This window comes from Labrus bergylta, chromosome 11 (genome assembly GCF_963930695.1).
Source record: "Labrus bergylta chromosome 11, fLabBer1.1, whole genome shotgun sequence".
NCBI lineage: Eukaryota > Metazoa > Chordata > Actinopteri > Labriformes > Labridae > Labrus > Labrus bergylta.
In genome coordinates, this window is record NC_089205.1 from 5,800,908 (window position 1) to 5,823,976 (window position 23,069).

At 42.4% G+C, this 23,069-nt stretch overlaps 1 protein-coding gene across 3 annotated transcripts in view; it reads right to left on the reverse strand.

Annotated features, from left to right (window-relative positions):
• The window catches only part of bcas3 (BCAS3 microtubule associated cell migration factor), a 336,126-nt gene that overhangs the window by 135,699 nt on the left and 177,358 nt on the right, over positions 1-23,069 (reverse strand). The window contains exon 24 of one of the 3 annotated variants that reach the window (XM_065960138.1): positions 17,290-19,433. The exons of the other annotated variants lie outside the window; for them this stretch is intronic. Coding sequence (XP_065816210.1) covers positions 19,423-19,433 — 11 coding nt within the window. The 3' untranslated portion in view covers positions 17,290-19,422. Of the gene's footprint in view, positions 1-17,289; positions 19,434-23,069 lie in introns of those variants that run through there. 3 annotated transcript variants of the gene reach the window in all.

The window sequence follows — 23,069 nt, forward strand, 5'->3', positions numbered from 1 at the left end:
CAACACACATGTAAGCAGGGTTGTATGAGGAAGGGGAAAGAGTACATTAAGAAGCTGTCTGAAAGGGAAGTGTGCAGGCTGCCTGAGGCTCTGCTCCCACGCGGACGCAGCACTTATTTCTGTTTCTGAGATACGTCTCTTCTTCAGCTCACTTTGCTCTCTCTGCCGTCACTTGTGTTGCTCTGCCTCCAGCTCGTGGCACTTCCCCCAGCACACAGTGAGTGTGCTACAGCTCAGGGGAATGCCAGCACCATGTCAGAAGGACGGAGAGAGAGGGTGAGAAAAAGAGGAGCGGAGGAAAAGGTGCTGGTGAAATGTTAATGTCTTGTCCTGTTCAATATCCATATCTTTGGTCAGGGGGCGGCAGCTGCCCTCTCTGTCCCGCTGCGATGCAAGAATACATGAAACGGTGGGAGGTGCTGCATGCGGATCAGAGTCAACCTTGTCCCTTGTTTTTCTCGAGCGTGCTTATCCACACACCCTCCCATACTCAGACAACATAAACATTTCATGTTTGGTTAGTAACCATGCATGAGGAATTCCCCCACCCTGTTGGTGTGTCATGTTTATATTGCCTGCTTGTTACGAGCGCATGGTGCGGAGCGAGCATCCTCAATACTCCTCCTTGGCTTCTAACCTGACCTCTTTTTTCTTCAACAAACACCCGCCGTCTACCTGAAGGCGAGTCATAAGTTTCTGAGACGCTGGCTAAGTCCTCTCACACCAGGAGGGGGCCCGCTCAGGATCCACTGGGTTATTATGTGTCTGGTCTCGGGTGGAGGTCACACAAAGTTACAGGAAAGAATCTTGAGGATTGCTGGGACGTGTATGTGTTTGTGTGTGTGTGAAAGAAAAGGGATGGAGGTGGAGGGGGAAGGGGTGTTGGGGTAATGTCTGGCAGATGACAGATCTGTGAATTCTTTCCTCGTGCCCACAAGGCAAAAGAAGTGGTGGTGCAGCGGTCACATCTTCAGAACACTTACAGTCTTTATCCCGCTCTTCTTCCCCTATCCTGGGGGGCTCAGCCTGCTGATTACTAAACAGGAGGCTATTCAGCAGCTGCCCCTCCTCCTCACATCCCTCCCATCACACAAACACCCACTCACATACACAACAACCCCCCCTCCCCTCCCTTTTCTTTGGGATGATCTGAAATCATATTTTGCAGTGGTGCAAACATAATGGGAAGGCTGAGGACAAAGGCAGGCCGGCTTTTGGTGTGAGCATTTTTGTGTCGGTCAGCACAAAAGCGGTCAGTTCGACTTTTCAACCCACAACAGCCTCTCATGGTGTTTAAAAACACCCACCCACTCTCAGCATCCCACCCACTGTCTCAGCATCACCCATCTTCACATGCAAGTATGATACCAGGCAACTGTAACTACAGGGCTGCAAAACCTGCAGTTCCTTAAGTGGCCACTTGAGGCTGCAGTCAATCCCAATTAGGCTCCATGTTAATATGCCCAATTCAACAGCAGAACCTAACATGTTTACAACCTTATTGCATGGTGTGACCACATTGAAGGACACATGGGAGCTGCTTGCTGTCTGCTAGGTGTCACCCATAGACTGTATAAAACATGGATGTAGTCTCAGTGACATCACCCATTGGCCACTGATTGGGTATTTTGAATCCCAACAGCTACCACAAAGAACTATTTCATTCTGTGTGAAAGCTGACGGTTACTTTACTCACTTAGCCACAACAGATTTTGTCTAGATTTGACGACTGGGCATTTGCAAACCCTTTACTCCTCAAAAGTTCTACGCTCCCGTCCAAATACGATCACTTCTCAGTCCAGAAAACAATCAGTCAACTAAATACTTCGAACCCGAGGCATCAAAACCAATATGTGACGTTCAACAGTGTTTGGAGGATATGAAAGAACCACACAGAGACACACTGTAAAATACACTTTGTGCTGTGCTCTGACAGGCCAGGCACAAGCCTCCCTTAACACTTCAATCAAATTCTCCACCCCTGCAGCAATACACCCATCCTGATTTGTGAACAGTACAATGTGTGTTTTCACCCCTCTGCCTCCTCCTTCCTCTCCTGCCCACACGCCTGCCTGACTTTCAGACTTTTAACTCATGTGCGGGACAGTCGTTGTCCATGTGTGTGTGTGTGTGTTGTGGTGGGTTTGGGGGGGGCGGGGGGATGTAACAGAAAAGGGCAGTCAACAAAACTCAATTGTCCTCAAAGTGGTGGTAATTGCATTTGATTAAAATAATGACAGGGTGTCGGGACAGAATGGAGGGTCTCTTGGTGGGAGTGTTGAAGGCCTGACACCGAAACTGGGGGGGGGGGGGGGTCACAGAGAGGACTGTTTGTTCATTGTCATAAAGCTGAAAGTGTGGCACTCACCTGTGTCACCATGAGACCAGGGCAGAAGGAGGCAGCACATGGAAAAGAAAGAAAAAGAATTTAAGGATTAGATCAGCTAACGATCAATGCAAATCATGTTTTAACTATTAACCATGTAACAGTTGCATTGAGGAGGAAGTACTCTTGTTTTTGGAGCAAAGTGGCTAAGAGAGGACCTTCAACAAACACAGACACAAATACAGAACAGGCAGTTTGTATGTGCTAAAAGGTAAAGACAGAAATGTCCTTTTTTTCTCCAGGATTTCAATAGAATAACATTTTTAAAGCAACCACAATGACCATTTCTCAACCCTTTCAAATCCCCAAATGTGATTCATTTAAATTTGCTCTTTAACTCTGCTGTATTGTATTGGGTTTTTTTCAAGATTTTAACACATATTCTGGAGGGGTGGGCGGGGAAGTAATTCCCTAGTATCAGGATATTTCATTGGACGACTAAAAACATGTTTGTTTTTCCTGGGATCAATAATCATGATGTCATATCAACTCTGACTGGACAAGATATACATATACATGAAGAAAGATTTATCAATGGGTAAATAAGCCATATGATTTTGCATCCTTACTTAGAGAAGATAACCAGTGGTGAGATTTGTTGTCTTGTCTGTGTATGAGTTTGTTTTCATATAACTATCTCACCTCCATGAGAAAGCATGATAGCTAGCTTATTAGCTAATGAACTTATGTAATGAAAACTCAGACCGTGGAAACAGTGAACAGTGGAAAGGCAACCGCTACACCCATCATCTTTTCCAGAGTCTTTTCTTTTAAGTGTTAATCCAGCCGCTCTGGGCGCTACTCCCTGAAACACATCAGTTCGTACTGTTCAGTGAGGTGCTGATGTCGCCGCTACGGGCAATCAATCATGTACTAGATGGGGCGGGATTTGTAGCCTAGGTAACAAAGAAAACAGATCCTTGTCAGATGATCATCACAGGGAAAGTGAGTTTGTGGGAGCAGATGGCCTGGATGGTGCAGCTGAGTGTTTCAAAGATGGTAAGAAAAACAAAAAGATGATACAAAAAAAATCAAAGACTGACCAACGGACATTTGATGTGCACTGTTTATGGAAATACTCACTTTATTCTACTCTCTCTCCTATTATCTTTTTTGACCCTTCTTTTAAAAGAAGGAAAATAAAATTGGTACCTAAGAAGATTTTTTGATATCTGTCCCCTATTTGTACTCCAACTCCACCATATTTATGTGCATAATGGAAACCACTATATTTATTAGCTGGCTGTAATTAATATTTTTTGAAGATACAGATTTTGATCGTCTAAATTGAGCGTGAACGTCATAGAGTAAGTAGGCATGTACATCGACTGGAGTCCTTCTTCTGTTTCACCAACTTTAAAAACTGAGTTTGAACAATCGGATCATTTACAAGTCAAACTGTTTAAAATAAAAAGTGTGTTACATCACCTGAACTCCTCTTTGTGTTGATAAAACTAAGTGAAGGAGTGTCAGAGCTTAGTTGGGGTTTAAGGTAAGAAAAACAGTGCAGTCATGGTTGAAGGAAAGAAACAATTAATGTTGGTATGAGACAGGGTGTGAATACCGGTGTAGCGTGTCCAAGTAACAAAGTAACCTCGACATCCACCCTGACTCCTGTGATGATAGAGTTAAAAAAAATACAGAGAGAAGGTGACAGCTGCAGCTTTTTACCCTTAAAGAAAGGCAGAAAAAAAGTGTTTGTGAATTAGATAGCAGGTAGTTTGAGTGTAATGCTGTATTCAGTATACGTATTAAAGACTTGATATGTTAGAGATACAGCTCAGACCGGCCTCCTTTGTCTTCTATGATTTATTTGGATATATAATTATATGTGTTTAGGCTTTAATTATTTAGGACCAGTCTACTACTGTTTCATTGTCATTCTATAATCACCAATACCACAAATACAAACATACAAACTCTGGGCCTGTTGTCAAAGAATAATTGTCTAATTGCCTTAAACTATCTGCACATACACTTATTCTTTGCATATTATTATCATTTTTTGGTCAGGATTTCTGGGCTTTTTGCTAGATAGTCAGAAACTAAGGAGAGAATATGTGGAATAACAAGCGGGAAAGAAGCCACAGGCCGCAAATGAACACCGGGCGCCCGCTTGAAGGACTATGGCCTCCAGACATGGTGCACGACCTTACTGCTAGGCCATTTGCGCCCATAGTGTATGCTTTTTTTCCCTCCATTAGCATATTCTCTTGTATTTTGCACACACTTGTTGTTGCTAATTTTGCTCTTTATTCATTTTATCCTTTTCAGTTTTTGCCTTCATCAGGTAGGACAGCTGAAGAGGCAGGAAATGTTGGGAGAAGAGAGCGGTGGGATGACATGCAGCAAAGGGCCGAGGTGGGATTTGAACCCTAGGCCGCTGAGATGAGGACTGTAGCCTCTGTAAAAGGGGATGCAGGCCCTAACCACACAACTAAACTGCTGCCACTTTTAGTTTTGAGTGAAGTATTTGTGTCTTGTTAAATGTCTTAATCTGAAGTCACAATCCAATTTCCTCTTGGGGATTTATATAGTACTTTATCTTTCCATTGATCAAATGCTATGAAAGAAGGATGCTAATTCCACTGTTGCTACTTCAGAGTTATCACACAACAGGAGGGATATTTATTTAAGAAAACATTGTTAATTTCAGAGACAGGTCTCCCTCTCGAGAACTCAAAGGAGACTCTTCTTGTGCAGGCTTCATTATATCACTCTCTCAGAACATCATGATCCAGACTCTTCTCAGGCAGAAGATCTAAATACAGGCGAGTATGGACGTCCATTTTTTTATTTATTTTTTGGCGGCCCAGCAGCCAGCGGCGGTGTGAAACAGCGTCTGCTTTTGAAGCACGTTGAGCCAGAGAGAGTGATGGGATAGAAGCTTTTACAAGTGGTCCGACAGCACTAAGTGTCTGTGCTCTCTCTGTAAAAAGCAGCGCTCAGGGTCAGAACGGGGGAACAGGGGGACAGGAGGAGGAAAAGTTGTGTGTGTGCGTGTGAGATGTGTGCGTGTGAGATGCGTGTTAAGGCCGTAGAGAATATGATAGCCGGTAGGGATGTCAGGAGCCTCTGAAAGGAGGATGTCTAAGCCGGGCTCAGACTCTCATCTCCTCACATGGCCTCGCCCTTTCCCAGCATCCATCTCTTCGTTTATCCATTACACCTTCACAGGAAGTTCAGCCTGGCCCTGGAGCAAGATCACCCCCACCCCACCCCTCCCTCCAACACAAGCAGGGCACTGGTTCACACAACAGGAGAGGCAGTGAGTGTGTTGTGCATTAAGGGTCACCGAGATGTCAATGAGCCAAGGAACACACGTTGTAACAACACACTCCTGCTGTTCACATGTCTCTGGTTGCAGTCTGAAAAGTTTAATTAAAATCACTTCTCCTCTACTGTACCAATTACGCTTTGACAGAACTTTTGATACTTTTCAATACCATGTGCAGAAGCATTAAAAAACAACAGTTCTTAAATCATATTTTTAACCCAAAGCTCCCGTAAGAAGAGAAAGAGAGAGAGCACTGAAGCAATTGCACAAATACATCAGCAACATTTTAGTTTACAGTGCAACAGAAATGGTGAAATTTTAACAGCGTGCAGGAGTTTGCTCGCAATTTTTTGGTAATTAAAAATAAGAAATGACCCAATATTGCGCGTCTATGACCTGTACTTCTCTACCATTGTATCAAAGCAAGTGTCAATATCATTTGATTTACACTAGTATTGTGTTAAGTATTGAGTATTGTAACAACCCTAGTAACAATTTTCAGCAACTTTCTCTGCAGTGAAGCTAAATTTCAGCTAAATGCATTTTTGCATTCTGCAAACTGTCCCGCATTTTTTAGCATTCTGTCACTTTCAATTGAGTAAAAGAATAATTTTCAAGTCATATATTTTTTTTTATCAAAGTTCTCTTAAGAGCAGTGTTAAAGTATGGTCTCGTCCTCTGGACCGTCATATGGTGTATGGTCTTGTGAGTCAAGTGTCTCGACACACCTCCTTTTATTTTCAATGTACATCGCTTTGTCGTGGTCCTTAATATAATTAAACTAAGAACATTTATTGGAGCGTTACATCACTTTTAAAAAGTCAAAGGTAGAATTAATGATTGTATGTTGAGTAGTATAAATACATTTCTATACATATATGTATAAAACCTTTGAAGAATTACTCTCTCAAATGATGGCATAAACTATATTAGATTTTTTTTTTTTATCTTTCCACTGGGGTTCATTCTTTTTTTAAAGATCTGTTAGGATGTTTTGTGTTTTCTTCTGTTTATTTCCTCTGAATACAAAGGCAGACTGCAACAATAGCTGTTTTAATAAGCGGTTAATTTATAAAACTCCTCTTGTTATTATTTATCAAATGGGGGGAAATGCATTATTTCCTTTGACCGCTGTTTGGTAACATCCCATTCTTCCTGCTGTGCTCACAGTATTTCATCCAGCCTCTTCTGAGTGTTGAAGGCCGGGAGGCCGGGGGACGGCTAGCAAGGAGGAGACAGAGCGGACGGCGGTGTCTGGAAGCTTCTGGAGTGTTTTTCTGGCTGGAGCTCGAGCCAGACTCCTCGGTGTCCTTCAGAGTTCAAAACAAAAACATTTGGAGTGTACGGCTCACAGCTAGAGCACATCTCTTATTTGTTATCACTTATGCTCCGGGCCCGGTTTACATTCTCCTGAGTGTGTCCTCTGGCGTGATCATCCGGAAATTTGTCCCCTACGCCCCCTCCTGATTTAGATTTGGAGAGCAATAAAGCCTGCTGAGTTGTTGCCTTGGACAAATAAACTGAGTGAAGTGTTGATGTAGAGATGTTCGAAAGAAAAAAGAAAAAGTTTGGATGATAGAGAGAGGAGGGAGACAGAGAGAGAGAGAGAGAATGATAGGCGCTGGTCTCTCGCTCCTTCCTGTGAAAGTTTCCGGCGAGGCAGTAAACATGGCAGCGTCTGTCTCCTGTGGGAGCTCGGGGAAATGTGTTTGTGTGAGAGTGTGTTGTCTGTGTGTTTATGGATGTTTGTGTGTGGTGATGTACCACTTATTCCTGCATGCACACACGGTCTGGGTATGCGTGTTTGTTAGTGTGTGTTTGGAGGTCAGCAGTTCCTCTCCCCTCTCTCTGTGAGGGAGTTGTGCTGGAGCCAAGTGCCCAGCTGCTCATAGGTGTCTGTTTACAGGCTGATTCACAGAGCGAGCAGGGGAAGACACACACACAAACACGCACCCATGCTTTGCATCACTCTGCAAGAATCCTCACAGCAACACGCAACATGTCAGGTTTCCCTTAAGAGCTTGAGCACTAATTTCATTTGCTTGGTTTGTTAGAGATTTAAGCACATTACTGCATAATTATGTCACCTGAAACAATTACCGACCGGGACTGACTTAATTATAGTCATTTCAGGATTTACCTGCTCCACCACAGAGCAAATGTTCGGTGGTTAAACAGTTTGTGCAATTACTAAGAAGAACATGTCATTGTGGACGGCCCTGACTGGCACATTGAAAGGACGCTTTTCAAGAAAGTCTTGGAGGGAGAGTGGATCTGTACAATGTAGCCTACTAATCAAGAGATAGTTTTAATGCCATGGTGAGGAAGCCGATAATCGTCACTGATATTTTAGCTGTCCCAAATTAACATTGAGTAAGCATATTCAAAATCCTTTTACAAATGTTGCATACACTACTTAAAGCTGACCCGCCTCTTGGTCTCTGCTTGGTTTTCCTGGCTTAATAAGTTTCAACACTAGTTTCCTCCACACTTATCGTAGCAAAGAGACTTATCTTAATGGTTTGGAAGAAAGCAGAAGCCCAACCTGTTAAATCATGACAGGAAGAAATAATAAAACTCTCTCATTTGGAGATAAGATAAGCAGCCGCCCATGCCCATGAAGTTGGGATGGTTTATTCAGATTTTTTTTTTTTTCTGGGTGAGGTTCTTGTTTGTTGGTCTGTTCAAAGCGCTTTGACACCGCATGTCAGAAGTAATTAATCCCATTCATACACATTCATATGCCGCCAACAAAGCAGCAGGAGCAACTTGGGGTTAAGTGTCTCGCCCAAGGTGACATCGGACGTGAGGCTGTAAGAGCTGGGGGTCAAATCCCGACCTTTCGATTGAGAGACGACCGACTCTACCAACTGAGCCAGAGATGAAAATAAAAGACACATATAGGGAAGGATTGTCTCCTAAAACGTCCTCTGTAACAGGAATGTGAAGTGATAAGCAGCTGTAATTAGTGTTGCCAGCATGGGACCGCATGATTCTCGTAAAGACATTCAATTAGACTCTGAAGTCTTGAGGATGATTCATTTTCTGTTACACTGCAGCTGACATTTGAACCAGCCTCAGATCAGCTCCAGCATGTCGGCAATACAGACAACCCGGACTTATGTTGTTAGAACCACAATCTAATTTTGTCTGCCATGAAATTGGGTCATCATACTCCTCTTCGGCCCTTTGGGGAGGAAAATTATTTTTTAGACTAAAGACATGACAGGACTGTTTCAAACATGGACGCAGTCACAGTGAGGTCACACATTGTTTTTAAAGCCGCATTTGGAAACCGATCGATAGCTGTCACCATATCTGAAATGCTTTGTCCACTTTTGGTCAATCAGGAAACAGGGAAAGAGGTGAAGTTGAGGTGGGCCTCAAGCATCTTACCAAACAGCGACAATGCGCCTACCTGTCAGTCACCTCAACCACAACCCTTCATATGGAAATGTTATTATTCTATAAACATGTTTATTACAGGGCTGTGGTATATTCTATTTCAACTCTGATTGGCGTATTAGGCATAGCATCGCTCTGCTATCCCTCCATAGATCACTGCTGTTAGCAAGATGTAGCTGTTACTAAGAAAAGCACATGGTTGCTAGGGACGTGGCTCTTATTACAGACTCTGGAGGACTAACTGTAATCATGTCAATCCACGGGAAGGATGTCTGTTTACTTTGGCTGCAGGTCTGTTTACCGGGAGAAAAAGGGTAAAGAGAAAAAGAGGAAAGAGATTCAAATATGTAAAAACGTAATGCTATGGCATCGAAATCTACAGATTTGAAGATGACATATAAAGTTAGAATAAAACGTGCTGTGGGATACGGTGGCAACTGGTGAATGGAAAATAAAACATTAACAAACTCCAGCATGACGAGGAACAGAACTCAGACAGGTACTGCACTGATTGATGTTGAACTGTTCACCTTGTGTCACTTCACCATCACTGGAAATCTTCAGTTTATGCTTCACTGTCCATATTTTAAATAAATAAATAGCTCAGTCAGCATATGAAGCTACAGAGTTAACTAATTTCTAAATCAATTTCCAAATCAATGATCTGCTAAGTTAGTAGCCTTGCAATAAGTTGGATCATGCATAGGGAGCGAGTTGCTATCGCGGAGGCTCCTCTCTTCAGGGTGAGACAAACCCCTCTGCTTTGAGTCTGTCCTGCTTACCCCGTCAGGTTTCTGTAACAACAACCTGCTCACAACACATTATCCCTTTCTTATTTGTGCTGCACAATTTGACATTTTAACATGGGTGTTAATGGGGATTCCTTTGCTTTTGCAGCTGGCCTCAAGTGGACACTCCAGGAACTGCAGTTTGTTTTGCACTTTTGAATTGATTTCATTTTTCAACACTGGAGGCTGCTGCTTGATAAAAGGGAAAACAAAGTAACACAATCATGGTTCACAGTCCAATGCTATACATTTTAAGTAAAGACGTAAAACAAGCATATGTTCCTGCAACCGACCGGCGCCTGAGAATGTAGGTTGGTTGTGCACTTTGTACCCTGTTGGTCATTAATGCAAAAGATGATCTTTAGTTATACTGTATGTGTATCGATATCTATAATCATTGGACAAATAACGAGGTGTTTAAAATCTTTTTTTAAATATCATCACACACCAACAAAAACTGGTTATCCGATGTCAATGTTGACTAGATAAATGACAATTGAACGTGTTTTAAAGAAGCCAGAGTGATCTGTTGAGACCTCAGCATCCGTCTTCAGAGCGTTAGTGAGCAGCATAATGAGTGTGCGGTGGTGTTGTGAGGAAACGCAGTGCCACGCGGCGTCTGATTCAACATGGCTGAAGGCTAATGAACACGCAGGGCGGCCTGGCTTTTCTCATCAAAGGTGAGACCTTGTCGCTCTTACATATGTTAATGGATGAAGGGATTGTAGAGGAGCAGGCAGGCTTAGAGGGAGACCTGCAGGGCTAGAGTTACACCTGCGTGTGTGTGTGTGTGTGTGTGTGGGTGGGTGCGTGCTGTAAAGTTACCCACAGCTGGGGTTCACATTAGAGCTGGTTAAATGTAATATGAAGTGATGTCTGAATTGTAAAAGTCCACATCTGTAGAAACCAGAAAGTGTGTATGCAGCAGTGTGTTTTGGAAATGTTTGAACATATCTGGGACAGAGCAGTGACACTTTTTCTTTCTTTTTTTTTTCTTTACAAGAGGCTGAATGTCAGAAGTATTCTTATTTTTGGGACACACTCCTACATACACACACATGTGACATGACCCTGTGTGTGTGTGTGTGTGTGTGTGTGTGTGTGTGTGTGAGGCCTCTCAAACAACACACTCCTGACCTGTCACCTCTCAGCCCTCTCAGGTCGACCTCCATTACCTCACAATTACATCCTACAAATGGTTTTCACTAAGACATGCATGTGTGAGTGTGTGTGTGTGTGTGTGTGTGTGTGTGTGTGTGTGTGTGTGTGTGTGTGTGTGTGTGTGTGTGTGTGTGTGTGTGTGTGTGTGTGTGTGTGTGTGTGTGTGTATGTATTTATGTGCTATGTGTGCCTGAGTTGGATTTTCTTCATAACACTTTGATCAATAAGTTCTAATTTCGAGCTGTAATCTAAATAAAGACAAGAAGTAGCAAGTGTTTTTTTGTCTAATTTATAGTAAGATTTATCTCATTTTGTTATATCTTTAAACAAGACGTTTATCTGGACCAATCACCTAACATCTAAATATATATGGTCTTTCATAGATATGGATCAAACTCCTAGAGTGTGTGTCTACATTTAGGATATATGCATATAATGTTTCTGTACATATGACCTTGTTACACGCGTATGAGTGCAGAAGGGAAGTTGTCTTTTGTGAACATTTGGATACTGATGCGAGAGAGACAACAACACCCCAGGACACTGATCTGGATCGGCCCCTGAACCTCAGAGATCATGAGTCCTGACCTTTGAGGAGCAGTCAGCAGCGAGCTCACAGGACACACTCTCACACACACACACTCACACACACACACACACACTCTCACACACACACACACACACACACACACACACACACACACACACACACACACACACACACACACACACACACACACACACACACACACACACACCACAAACACACACACACACACACACACACACACACAGACAAAGTGATATGTCAGAAATCGGCAGCATGCACACACACAACCTCGCACACACATATGCATGGCTAGAGGGGAAATCAAGCTGTCTCCTCTCAATGACCTCCAACAAAAGGACCATTGAAAATAACAAGAGCGGCTCTCACAGTGTCGGCTCAAGAAAAAGTTTTCCTTTTGTTACTGCAGGCAACTTCTCAGCACCGTGTCATTCAAACACCAAATCCTCTCAGTGGTGCCAATGGTTTCACACTGGTTCACTGCACTCTGATACTTGTGTCCACTAGTCGTCTCTTGACATCCGACTCCATTGGCATCCTAAGCTACAATCTGTTTAGACACTGTGTATCAAAACATATTCAATAAAGAATATAAGACTTTAAAATGATGATGGTTTCCTTTCAGGCGGAGGATTTCTACATCTGCAGAAGTACGTAGTGGTTATTCTTGGGTTTTATACAGTCTTATAAAAGTTTGAAACTTGCAGAAGTCTAAGTCCATGTCCTCATAAAGGAAGTGATTGGGGTTAAGCTTTGGTTCAGTGCACTTTATATCTCTTCAACTGTTTTTTTTGGTTCAGTACTGGGCAAACAGTGGAGTCCCATAAAGAAGGAAACACAGATTATTGTCATGTTCATGTGCAACTGTCACGGCCTGTCTGCAAAAACAAACACTTTAAAGAGATAATCTTTGTTCAGATGCTTTTGCAGCATCAAAACAATGCAGCCATTACACACAGATATTTGTCTGCTGGCTAAAGCTATCTCATGGAGCAATCCTATAATGTTGGACCCAAGTCATTATGGAACTGAAATACATAACCTTCAGGCCAAAGTTTAAAACTACCAGAAGTCTTGTGGCCCAATGCCTTAGCAGGATATTAAAACATTATAGGGAGGTGAGTTACCAGTTTTTGAAAGCTCAAGAGTCAGTCTGCCTTTACGTCAGCTGATGGAGCTTCTCCCTCTGCACTGTTCCCCATAAGATGTGCATTAACCATCCAGTTCCCAACACAGGTTTCCACTTAAAGTCCACTTTTTAAGTTGAGCTACTTAAAGATGCAGTTTCAACTTTTGAGCACTTAAAGGTGAGCAGCAGTAAACTGATACTCTCCACAGGCTTTTCTTGGCTCCAAAATGAGCAGCGTGTGTGCCTCCATGTCCCACCAATGGTATAAATGGAAAGGGTAATCAATTCATATATAAGGCCATTTTATTTCATATGACACCCTCTTATTACAATAAATTGACTGGTCGCAGCCATTATGCAACGGATGTCGGGCTGCTGTGTAATTTCCCAGTGGCTCAATTTACGATAATGGTACATTGCAAGAAGCTGAAAGAAACATAACCTTCTGGCCTCAGAAGTTTTCAAACAATTCATTTAAGCATGCCATGTGAGCCGTACGCAGCGACAATATCAGAGTTTTGAAAAGTGGTGGATAGAAAATAAACAGCAGGGACAGGACAGGGGGTGAGGGAGCTCACGCAAATATATCAATAAACACTCCTCTTCCGTCTCGGAAGCTTCCTGCTTTATTTGATTAGGCTGAAGACGGGGGGGGGGGGGGGGGGGGGGGGGTGAAAAACAGAGCAGTCATGCTCTTTTGCTTTTCTTCCTTCTTTCCCTTCCTCTGCAATCTTCAGCCTCCTCTTAATGGAATGGGAAGTTTGGGAAGTGGAGGGAGGCGAGGGGAGCAGTGCAGCTAGCCTCAGTCTAACCTCCCCCATCTGGACTGTAGGGGGGGGGGGGGGGTGACTTGCCAGCCTCCAGGCTACTCCAACCCTTCCCAGCTGTTGGCTGTGCAGGGACAGAGGATTTTTTTTTCCCCCCCGAGTGTGTGTTTTTGGTGGGCTTGAGAAAGCATTTTCATAAACAATTGCCATATCCTCCACCAGCTGCTGACCCCTCGGCTCCCGTCCTCAGCAGAGCTCGGAAGCGGGCAGAGGGGAATGGTTTTCATTTAGGAGAGGCTGGCGTTTGCTGGGGAGACTTGGTAAAGGGCACTTGGCCCCATTGCTGTTAGCACGCTAGCTACAATGCAAAAAGCTAGATAGGTCACTGACCAGGAGCAAGAGATGTTAGCTGATAGCGATAAAAGTGACAGCATGGCTGCTATCATCAGCACCTTATGTGTTACTGGATGGAGCTGGAGGCAGACATGTGGCTTCAGAAGCTGCCTGACACAACTTGAAGTATTTGCTGACTTTAAAACCAGTTCAGAGCAAAACAACAAGCTGTAAATGTAATTTTATTGAATGTTAAGGTAATTCATTAGTGTAGCGGTCAAGTGTTTTGATTAAGTTACCAATTTAAAAAACTCTTCTGACACAGCAAAATTTGCATTTCTGTGGAGTCGTACTTCTGGCTTATTGATGAATCTAGGGTTGATACTGACACTGCTTTACGCTCTGTTTCTGTCTACCTAAAATCAGCACCATTTTGCACCTGCTGTACATATATTTGATCATAAGTTAATCGATCAGTCAATCATTATTTGTACAGGTTAATGCTAAATGCTACATTGTAACTGGAATTCAAGCTGACTTACTGCCCGTTTGCACACTTAAAACTACAAAACAGCTTTACTATCTCGATCCAAAAACTAAACATTTATGAAACATTTATGCTTTTTTTTAAACCTTTTAAATACTTTCTATCATGAACGAAAGTTATTATTGCCAATTTTGACAACCCTTATAACAGGCTAAAAGGCTGCAGGAGTTTGGTTAAAAATCAGCTCTGGGTTTGTCACAATGGTTAACACTGTTAAGATCTTTCATCCATTGTAAAAGTTAGGGATGATCCAATCAAACATTTTTCCTTGCAATACAATACGAAGGCCTTGGGAATTGGCCAATAATATATACCAATCAAACCCTATGTGTAATCAACAAGTTGCACTCTACCCTGTGTCGATGATGTTTCCAAGGCAACATTGGTCTTCACTTGGTTTCCTAACTTTGTAGTTTTTTAAAGTAGCTTTGAAACTCTCTGGAGGAGCTAACATGCAGTACCTTCATGCAGAGGAGCTTCCTCTTCCTTTGAAATATTTGAACACACAGCGACATAAACATTCAAACTGATTGACTTAGTTTCGGCCTCACATCAGTATTGGATCGGAGCATCCCCAGTTGGTATAAAAAACAATTAGGTTGTGAAACTTAAAATGGATTTTTTAACTTTTAAAGTCTACTCTTAGTAACTGCAACAAAAAAAACAAAAGAAACTAAGAAAAAGTTGAAAGCCAAAAGGGAGATAAAACAAGGAAAGCTAGACAATCTCCAACAAACACACAAACAAACAAAAGCACAAACACACACTTCCTTCCTCCTACCACCTCCTACGTTCTTGTCCTCAAACAGCCGTCCCTCTGCATGTGTTGATGAAAAATGGATTGCATGCTTGTTAGCGAGGGCGGGCACAGGTGCCAATGCAGTATGTATATCATCCAAGGCATGTTTGTGCTGATGCACTATGTATGAGGCGGCCAGCACTCATGCAACATTCAGCAGGCCGGGGAGGCCGGAGGTGAGGCCAGCACAGCCTGCAGCCAAAGACGCCCGCACCTCTGAGTGTGTGCGTGCTTGTGTGTGTGTGTGTGTGTGTGTGTGTGTGAGCTCAAAGTGAGCGCCGTCACAGTTGGCTGGTGGATCCACACATTTAGAAACACAACTGGGAGGCCACTCACGCAACCGCCTTTCTCAGAGTCATACGCATTGTTACACACAAAAACACTCGCCTCGGCACAGTGGGGCTGCATCGCACACAAACGCTATTCTCATACTTCTGCACACACGTACACACTCTTTGGGTGGGCAGATGCTTTTTGCTCGGGCATCCAATTTGAACCTTCACCTCAAGTGTCCAGCACACACAAACACACACAGACACACAGACACACAGACACACAGACACACACACACACTACTGTTCCCTCTTTGTACTGGGCTCGCATGGTAATACTTCATTATGGCAGCACTGTAATTTGGTGGGAATGAGCACTTCAAACGATCAAAAAAACCCACACACAAACACACACAGACGAGGTTACTGTAAATGTGTGTAACCCAGAGTTCTGCTGGGACCAGGATCCGTTTGTTCTGGATTCCCAAAACAGTCCAAAATACACCAGGACAGTAATCAGAGGCGCACTGCGAGCGTATAATTGTTGGAGCTGATTACAAAGTGGAGAGTAATGGTTCAAACTGTGAGACGAGAGAAACGCCAACTTGTACACACTGAAATGTGAACTCAGGGACGCACGGTGTCGGCAGGGTTCAGGTTTTTCAGGCCTCCAGGATGCAGACTGTGGTCCATGTGACAGAAATGAGAAGAAGTGCAGTAATGGTTTTGTTATTGTTTAACCATTCTGTGTGATGTTGAATCCAAAGAGGCCTACAGTCTGTCCTTTTGTTATACTCAATTCATCATAATGTGTGTTTATGGACTTCGATATATTTATGTGCTTTCATACACTTCTTTAAAGTTTCTTCTTTTCCTCAGAGATTACACACAGCGCAGTGAGGAGAAAGATGTTTCATGAAGTGATCTGAGTGAAAATGACGCCGATCTTTTGTTTTTTGTTTTACAAGAAAAAGACACTCAGGTCGTTTATCACTGATGAAACAGAGGAACATCAGGCTTTATGCTCAAAGTTTTATATCACGTCTGTAATAACCCACGACTGTGAGCCCAAGTCTTGTGGCTCACACTGGTGTCTAGACTTACCAGTTTTAAGAGATGGAACTGATGTTGAATTCTGACATTTTTGTGGTCAACCTCTCTTTAGTATAATAGCTCAGTCTGCGGGGACTTGAGTTGGGACCTGGAGGGGCGCTTGTTCAAGTCCCGGTGTGGACCAAAATATGGAAATTGACACTGCCGAGGTGCCCTTGTGCAAGGCACTGAAACCCCAACACCTCTGGTGCACTGCCTGTGTAGCAGCGTGTCCATTAATGCACTACCACAGGGGTCCTCTTGGTGCATGTGTGTGACTTGGGCCTTTGTGTGTGAGAAGCATGTCTCTAAATAACAAAGTGTAAAACCAGAATTATTAAAGTATTTACATTTTATTTTTAAAGAATGAAGTGACAGTAAAGTGTGTTCAGTAATCAGTAAAAAAATAAAATAAAAAAGGAGCCAAGGCAAAATCCGATTGTGTGTCTGTACATCACACAGCCTCTTGTTTATTTAGCCCAAACAAAGACCCCATAGAACACCGTCACACACTCCTTCATCCATATGTATAAATAATAGAGAACACACATGCACATAAACACCGTTCCTGGCCTCCATCGTGTTGATGCGGTCACACAAACACAGTGCGCCAGGGGCCGACATGATGTGAGGTTGTCCTTTGTCCTCTCACACGACAGACAAGTACACGGTGTAATGCTGAAATGAGCTGCGATTGAGAAAAGATGGTGGAGTGTGGGTGGCTGTGTGCACGCAAGTCCAGGCATATACTTCAAAACTCCCAGCTGGAGGTCAGACATGTACTGTTTAATTCACAACGGAGACTTTCACTGGAAACAAGACAACAGGCAGACGGCATTATTTACATTTTTCTCAACATATACACAACTTTAAGGAGTTTAACACACAGGGTAAATACTGGTAAATGAAAACCATCAAATGGACCTCAAAGCAGAGGTCCTACGGAGCTTTTAACCAGAGTCTTGATTTTATTTGAACACAATTATAACAGGAGAGAGCAGATATGATTTACAGTTATTGTAGATCATCCAATGATCTGCTATGTTAACTTTTAAATATCAAATATGCTCTTGTGCTCAATACTACAAACTGAGCTTTCACAATACTGAGTGACTGCAGGTTTCATGCAATAATGTACATCAGAGTTGAGAAGAAAAAGGCTCTTAAATATTAAATTAACTACTTTTTGTCCTTTCCAAATTGTTGTAGATAAGCTTCTTGCCAGTAATGATGTGTTTTCTATGTGTTTAGGTGTCCTGTACAAGCATAAGTCATAAAAACGTATCCTGCTTCAATAAACAGTCGAACATATCACTCGCTGCGGATCTGTTCTGTGTAAAATGTTTTAAAAAGTCTGTTTCTGCAGCCTGATGTTAATAATCACCCTCGCTGCAGCATTTCAGGCATTAAAAGTAACAACACAGAGATAATCAAAAGTCTTGTTGATGTTCTTGTTTGCTTTTGTAGCTCATAAAGAGGCATCAGGAATAATTTCAGTCGGTTTTATAACCAGCTAAACTCTTTACAGGAGCTTTAAATGGCTATAAATAAAACATTTCCTGCTGGTGATGTGTAACTTGTATTCAATTTCCTGCTAGCATGTCACAAATACAAACCTTTTGACACTCATCATTGCGTAAAGTGTATTAAAAAAACGAGTACTGGCTAAACATGTATGATTGAGATATATCTATTCTCCTCACTGAAGAGCTCTTCTACCGGTCAGGCAAAGACTTGTGCATTACTGCAGAGCTTCAGTCTGCATATTAATATGGAGAGTTTGAGGAGAACAAAAAGGAAACAGTGTCATTGAAGCTCCGTATGCACACTATGTTCACTGCTCCTCTGTATTCATTTCTGCACTTGTGCACTTCCTCCGTCATAATGTGACCCTGTATCCAATCCCATCCTGTATAATACAGGCTTTATTCTCTGCCTAAAGGGCACATGCTCTGTGTGTGTGTGTGTGTGTGTGTGTGTGTGTGTGTGTGTGTGTGTGTGTGTGTGTGTGTGTGTGTTTGTGCTACTTGCTCCATAGAAAAACTGTTGTGTACTGAGAGAAGACAGCTGAGCCTGGTGCACTTTACTTCACTCTCTGTTGTCCAGTAAAGAGAGGTGGAATTTTGGCTCTGTAAACCTCCTGACCTTGTCATAAACTAACTAACTTACTTGGAAAATGATGGTATTGTACAACCATTTCAATAATATGTTGGCATGCAAATTTGAGCCTTTTCCATGTTAAAAAAATTTGGCTCTGTTCTCTCTCCTTAATTGTTTTTTTGTTTTTTTTTAGGTGGTTTTAAGTGTGTCTTTTTTTTATCTTGTTTCAATCACGTCATGCTTTTACCTTCACCTGAAAACCAGTATTTGGCTCAAGCATGACAACATTTTTTGAGATAGGGTACAGTGGGCGCTGCGGGCCGCTCTCAAACCAATTCATTGTCTATGTGTTGCGCGCCGCAAAAGCGTATCTGCGCCCTGCCGAGCTGAGCACAGCGAAAGGTCGCGCCTATCTTGGGTGCAGTGCTCCTGAGTCACCTGTCTTTTACTTTTTTTTGTCACATATACTGTATGTGTATTACAAACTATGATATATTATTATCAATGCAACATTGGCGCAGAAGCTAAATCTGTAAAAAAAAAAAAAAGACAAACAAGTAGAGAGCGGGCCATCTTCCTCTCTTCCTCCTCCTCCTCTTCTCGCCTGTCCTCTTCTCTCTCCCACACCAATGATAAAACAATGATTGGGTGGTGAGGAAGGGAGGGGAGGATGGATGGAGGAATGGATGGATGGATGAAGGGGGGAATGAAAATGATTGACATGCTTGTGAGGAAAAATAAGCAAAAAACAAAAATCAATTGAAATGGAATTTTTGCAGAGCGAGGAGCTTCTTTTTTTTAGGAATAACCTGCAGGAGACAAACAAGAAATAAAAATAATAAAAAAGTTGGGTTTTAAATCTCTGCTTGGGCATCAATAGGTGTGTGTACATGACTCTGTTGGCACATATATTTTTCCTCAGCATGCATGTCACTGGTGGGAGAGGGCAGATGAGTGAGTGAAGCATGCAGCTTATGAAAGCAGTTTTTCAGTGCATGTGTTTGTGAGTCTGGACACAGATTAGAACTAAAAAGGAATCAAAACCCTCGAATGGACAGAGGTTTTTAAAATACTGGTTTAAAGGAAGAATGTGCAACATTTTACACAGAAATATATCATAAATCCAGTATATCCTGTGTAAATGTCTCTCTGAGTCATGACTGTATAAAATGACTGTGAAGCATGAGTCCCACCAGCTGTACTGTTGTTGGAGCTGTGTTAACATTGTGTTTACATGGACGGGACGGCTGTGTGTATAAAAGCTGTTTTAGTCATGGACTAGAGAAAAGAAGAAGAACATACTCACTGCTTATTTGGATGTTATGTAAGTGTCTTTAGATAACGGCCATTCTGTGTCAATTTAGGAGCAATATGAAGCTACGAGCTAACTAAAGTGTGCTAACATTGTCCTGCTAACACAACAATGCAGGACACAGATAATTGCAGCTTGAGCAAAGGACAATTTAGTCCGCCACTTGCGCTTAATGTTGCATAATTATGGTGTGTTCTAATTGATAACGCCTACTTGGGAACGCAAGTGGAGAGGGGTTGGAGGTGTGCTGCTGGAGGAGAGCGGAGGCTTCAGAATAGCGGAGGTGTCTCCAAACAGCAGTTTGTTTTGGTTTAATGCTGGTGTACAAGGGGCGACATCTACTGGATCAAAAAGTCGCACACTCTTCCTTTAAATCATAATGGACATTGGGCCTCATTCACCAATATCTTCAGAAGATATGTTGTGTAACTATTTTGTTGGTAGGTAATAAAAGGTGTTAAAGAAACCCTTTGAGCACAGGCACATGTACTGGAAACTTAACATGTCTGCATCAGCAAACACAGAGACAAGTGACTCTTCTCATGGAAGGTGAGCAGGGCGATGCAGGACCACACAAATACAAACAACTCAAAGAAATATGAAGGTTTCAGCCACATACATGCATGGAGACAACACAATCATCACAACTACTATCAGCTGGAAGTAATTGTGATCATATATTGTGGAAAAAAAAGGCCAAAAAGCAACTTAAATGTTCTCTTCTCTTTTTTAGTTGTACAGTTTGATGGATATTGGAATATGTGAAAGTTTCTTATTGCTATTATATTATGGAGTTATGGAGTCTTCATTTGAGGTGAAGGAGGGTTAGACAACTACTTGTGACTTCTGCTGGTCTGAGGTCAAACAGTGGGAGAAAATGTGTTATGCTGTTTTTCATAGCCTGCCACAGTTTAGACAATAGTAGGGCTTTCACACTCGCAGAACACTCCTGAAAAACTCTTATTTGCCGGAGGAGCTGTATGTGTGAACGCAGACAGCAACATTTTTATTTCACCTGGAGTTTCTCCTGCCAGTCCCCTAATATTTGATACGCAGCAAGTTCTAGTGGGCTGATGTGAGAAAGCAATAGGATATTATCCGGAGAATTCACCTCGAGCCATAAGGAGGAGGGAGTGATGTTTATATACTGTGACTGCTGCACGGTGCATAGACTGTCTGTATACAACCGCTATGATCTCTGTGCCTTTAATTAAATGGCTGCATTATGTTTTCTGTTCATCAGTTTATTCTTCTCCGCTGTTTTGTTGATATTGTGATTCTACTGAACTACACGTAGCATTGATTTAAGGCAAATATTCTCATTACAGCATCTTATAGCGGACTCTATTGCGTAGTCTGCTACTTCTCCTCTTGCCTCAGGAGGTGCATAGCTTAACAGACAGGTCAGTAGAATATCCAGAGCAGTCCTCCTGAAATGATCTAGATATGTCAAGGAGTGCATATGTGATAACGACTTATGTGTAATTATTTTTCTTGAAATTATTCATCTGCTGCAGCAGGACGGTCTCCTGTTAAACAAAACCGTCTGCTCTCTGATCATGACCTCGGCCTGAGGTTAAAGCAGCCAAACAGACGTGTTCATCATCAGACCTCAATGTGACTAAAAAATGTTGCTAATCATGAAGCTTGTGGCGGGTCTGCTGTGCTGACTGGGAAAACACAACCCTCCTCAAATTGTTAAAGTAGCTCGCACAAGCAAGGAGCATTTGTGGCTGCCTGTTCGTGTATCAGTGTGTGCTTCATTAGTGTGCATCTTAGTGTGCGTCGCGCGTTTCATGTGTGTGCGTGTAATGGGTACCGTGTGCTTGCTGAGGTCTTGTTTGCCCATCTTAAGTCAATTAAAAGGAAATAAGGCGGCTCTGACCGGCCCGTGAACCAGCTCCCTCAGCTGAGAGCATGTCTGCACACACACACACACACACACACACACACACACACACACACACACACACACACACACACACACACACACACACACACACACACACACACACACACACACACACACACACACACACACACACACACACACACACACACACACACACACACACACACACACACACACAGCGGCCAACACAGGGAGGCTGATAATGCTCTACAACTGGCAATCGACCCTGAGCCCTGCTGTGTGAGAAACAAAGGCTCTGAGGCTCTGTGAGTTTAGTATGGCATGTCTGACAAGCTTCAGAGACGACATCAGACATAAATGCAGACGCGCACACACACGCACGCACGCACGCACGCACGCACGCACGCACGCACGCACGCACGCACGCACGCACGCACGCACACACACACACACACACACACACACACAAAATAGGCATGTCCTCATGTTTCTAAGCTTCGACTTCCATGAAAAAAATGATCACTGTTTTCCCTTCTTCCACCCTAGCTGTGACTTACCAAGTATTTGGTAATTTATTTTTTCAATTGCCACAAAATTGCAAGCAAACTCCTGCACACCGTCAAAATTGCACAGATATGTTTGTAATTTAATTTTTGCAATTGTGTGCAATAGTGCTCTCCGTCTCTTATTTTTTACTGTATTTTATTTTAACTTTGTATAATCTCTTAAAATGAGGTTTTGAGATAAGCCCTCATGGGTTTCTACCTCACCTACACATGTGTTTTATTTTTTATTTATTTATTTTTTTTCTATTTGATTCTTCCTTCAAAAAATGTGCAAATAAACTAAACTAAACTAAACAAGACACTACAATATCTGTTTAGGGACAAACAGTTGATTTTGGTGTTAAAATGTTAAAACTACTCTGTAATAGAAGTTCACTTCCGCAAATCAATAAAAGGATTGTGTAAGAAGTATGGAGAGGAATATATTTATGGGGAGATGTTGGTGCTAAAAGATCATGTCTGAGTTCTGAAGTAACCAAAGGGACGTCCTGTATTATGATTTTCAGAATAATATAAATTCACAAGTTTACATTTCCCAATTTAGGAACGTGAGTTAAAACTATGGATTCAATATTACTTTGAGGTGATTCTTAGATGACAGGTACAAATTAAGAAATGTCCAAATATGTCCATAGACAGAGGAGGAGTGTAATGTCACTATGACTTGAAAAAGGAGGTTTCAGCAACACAAACA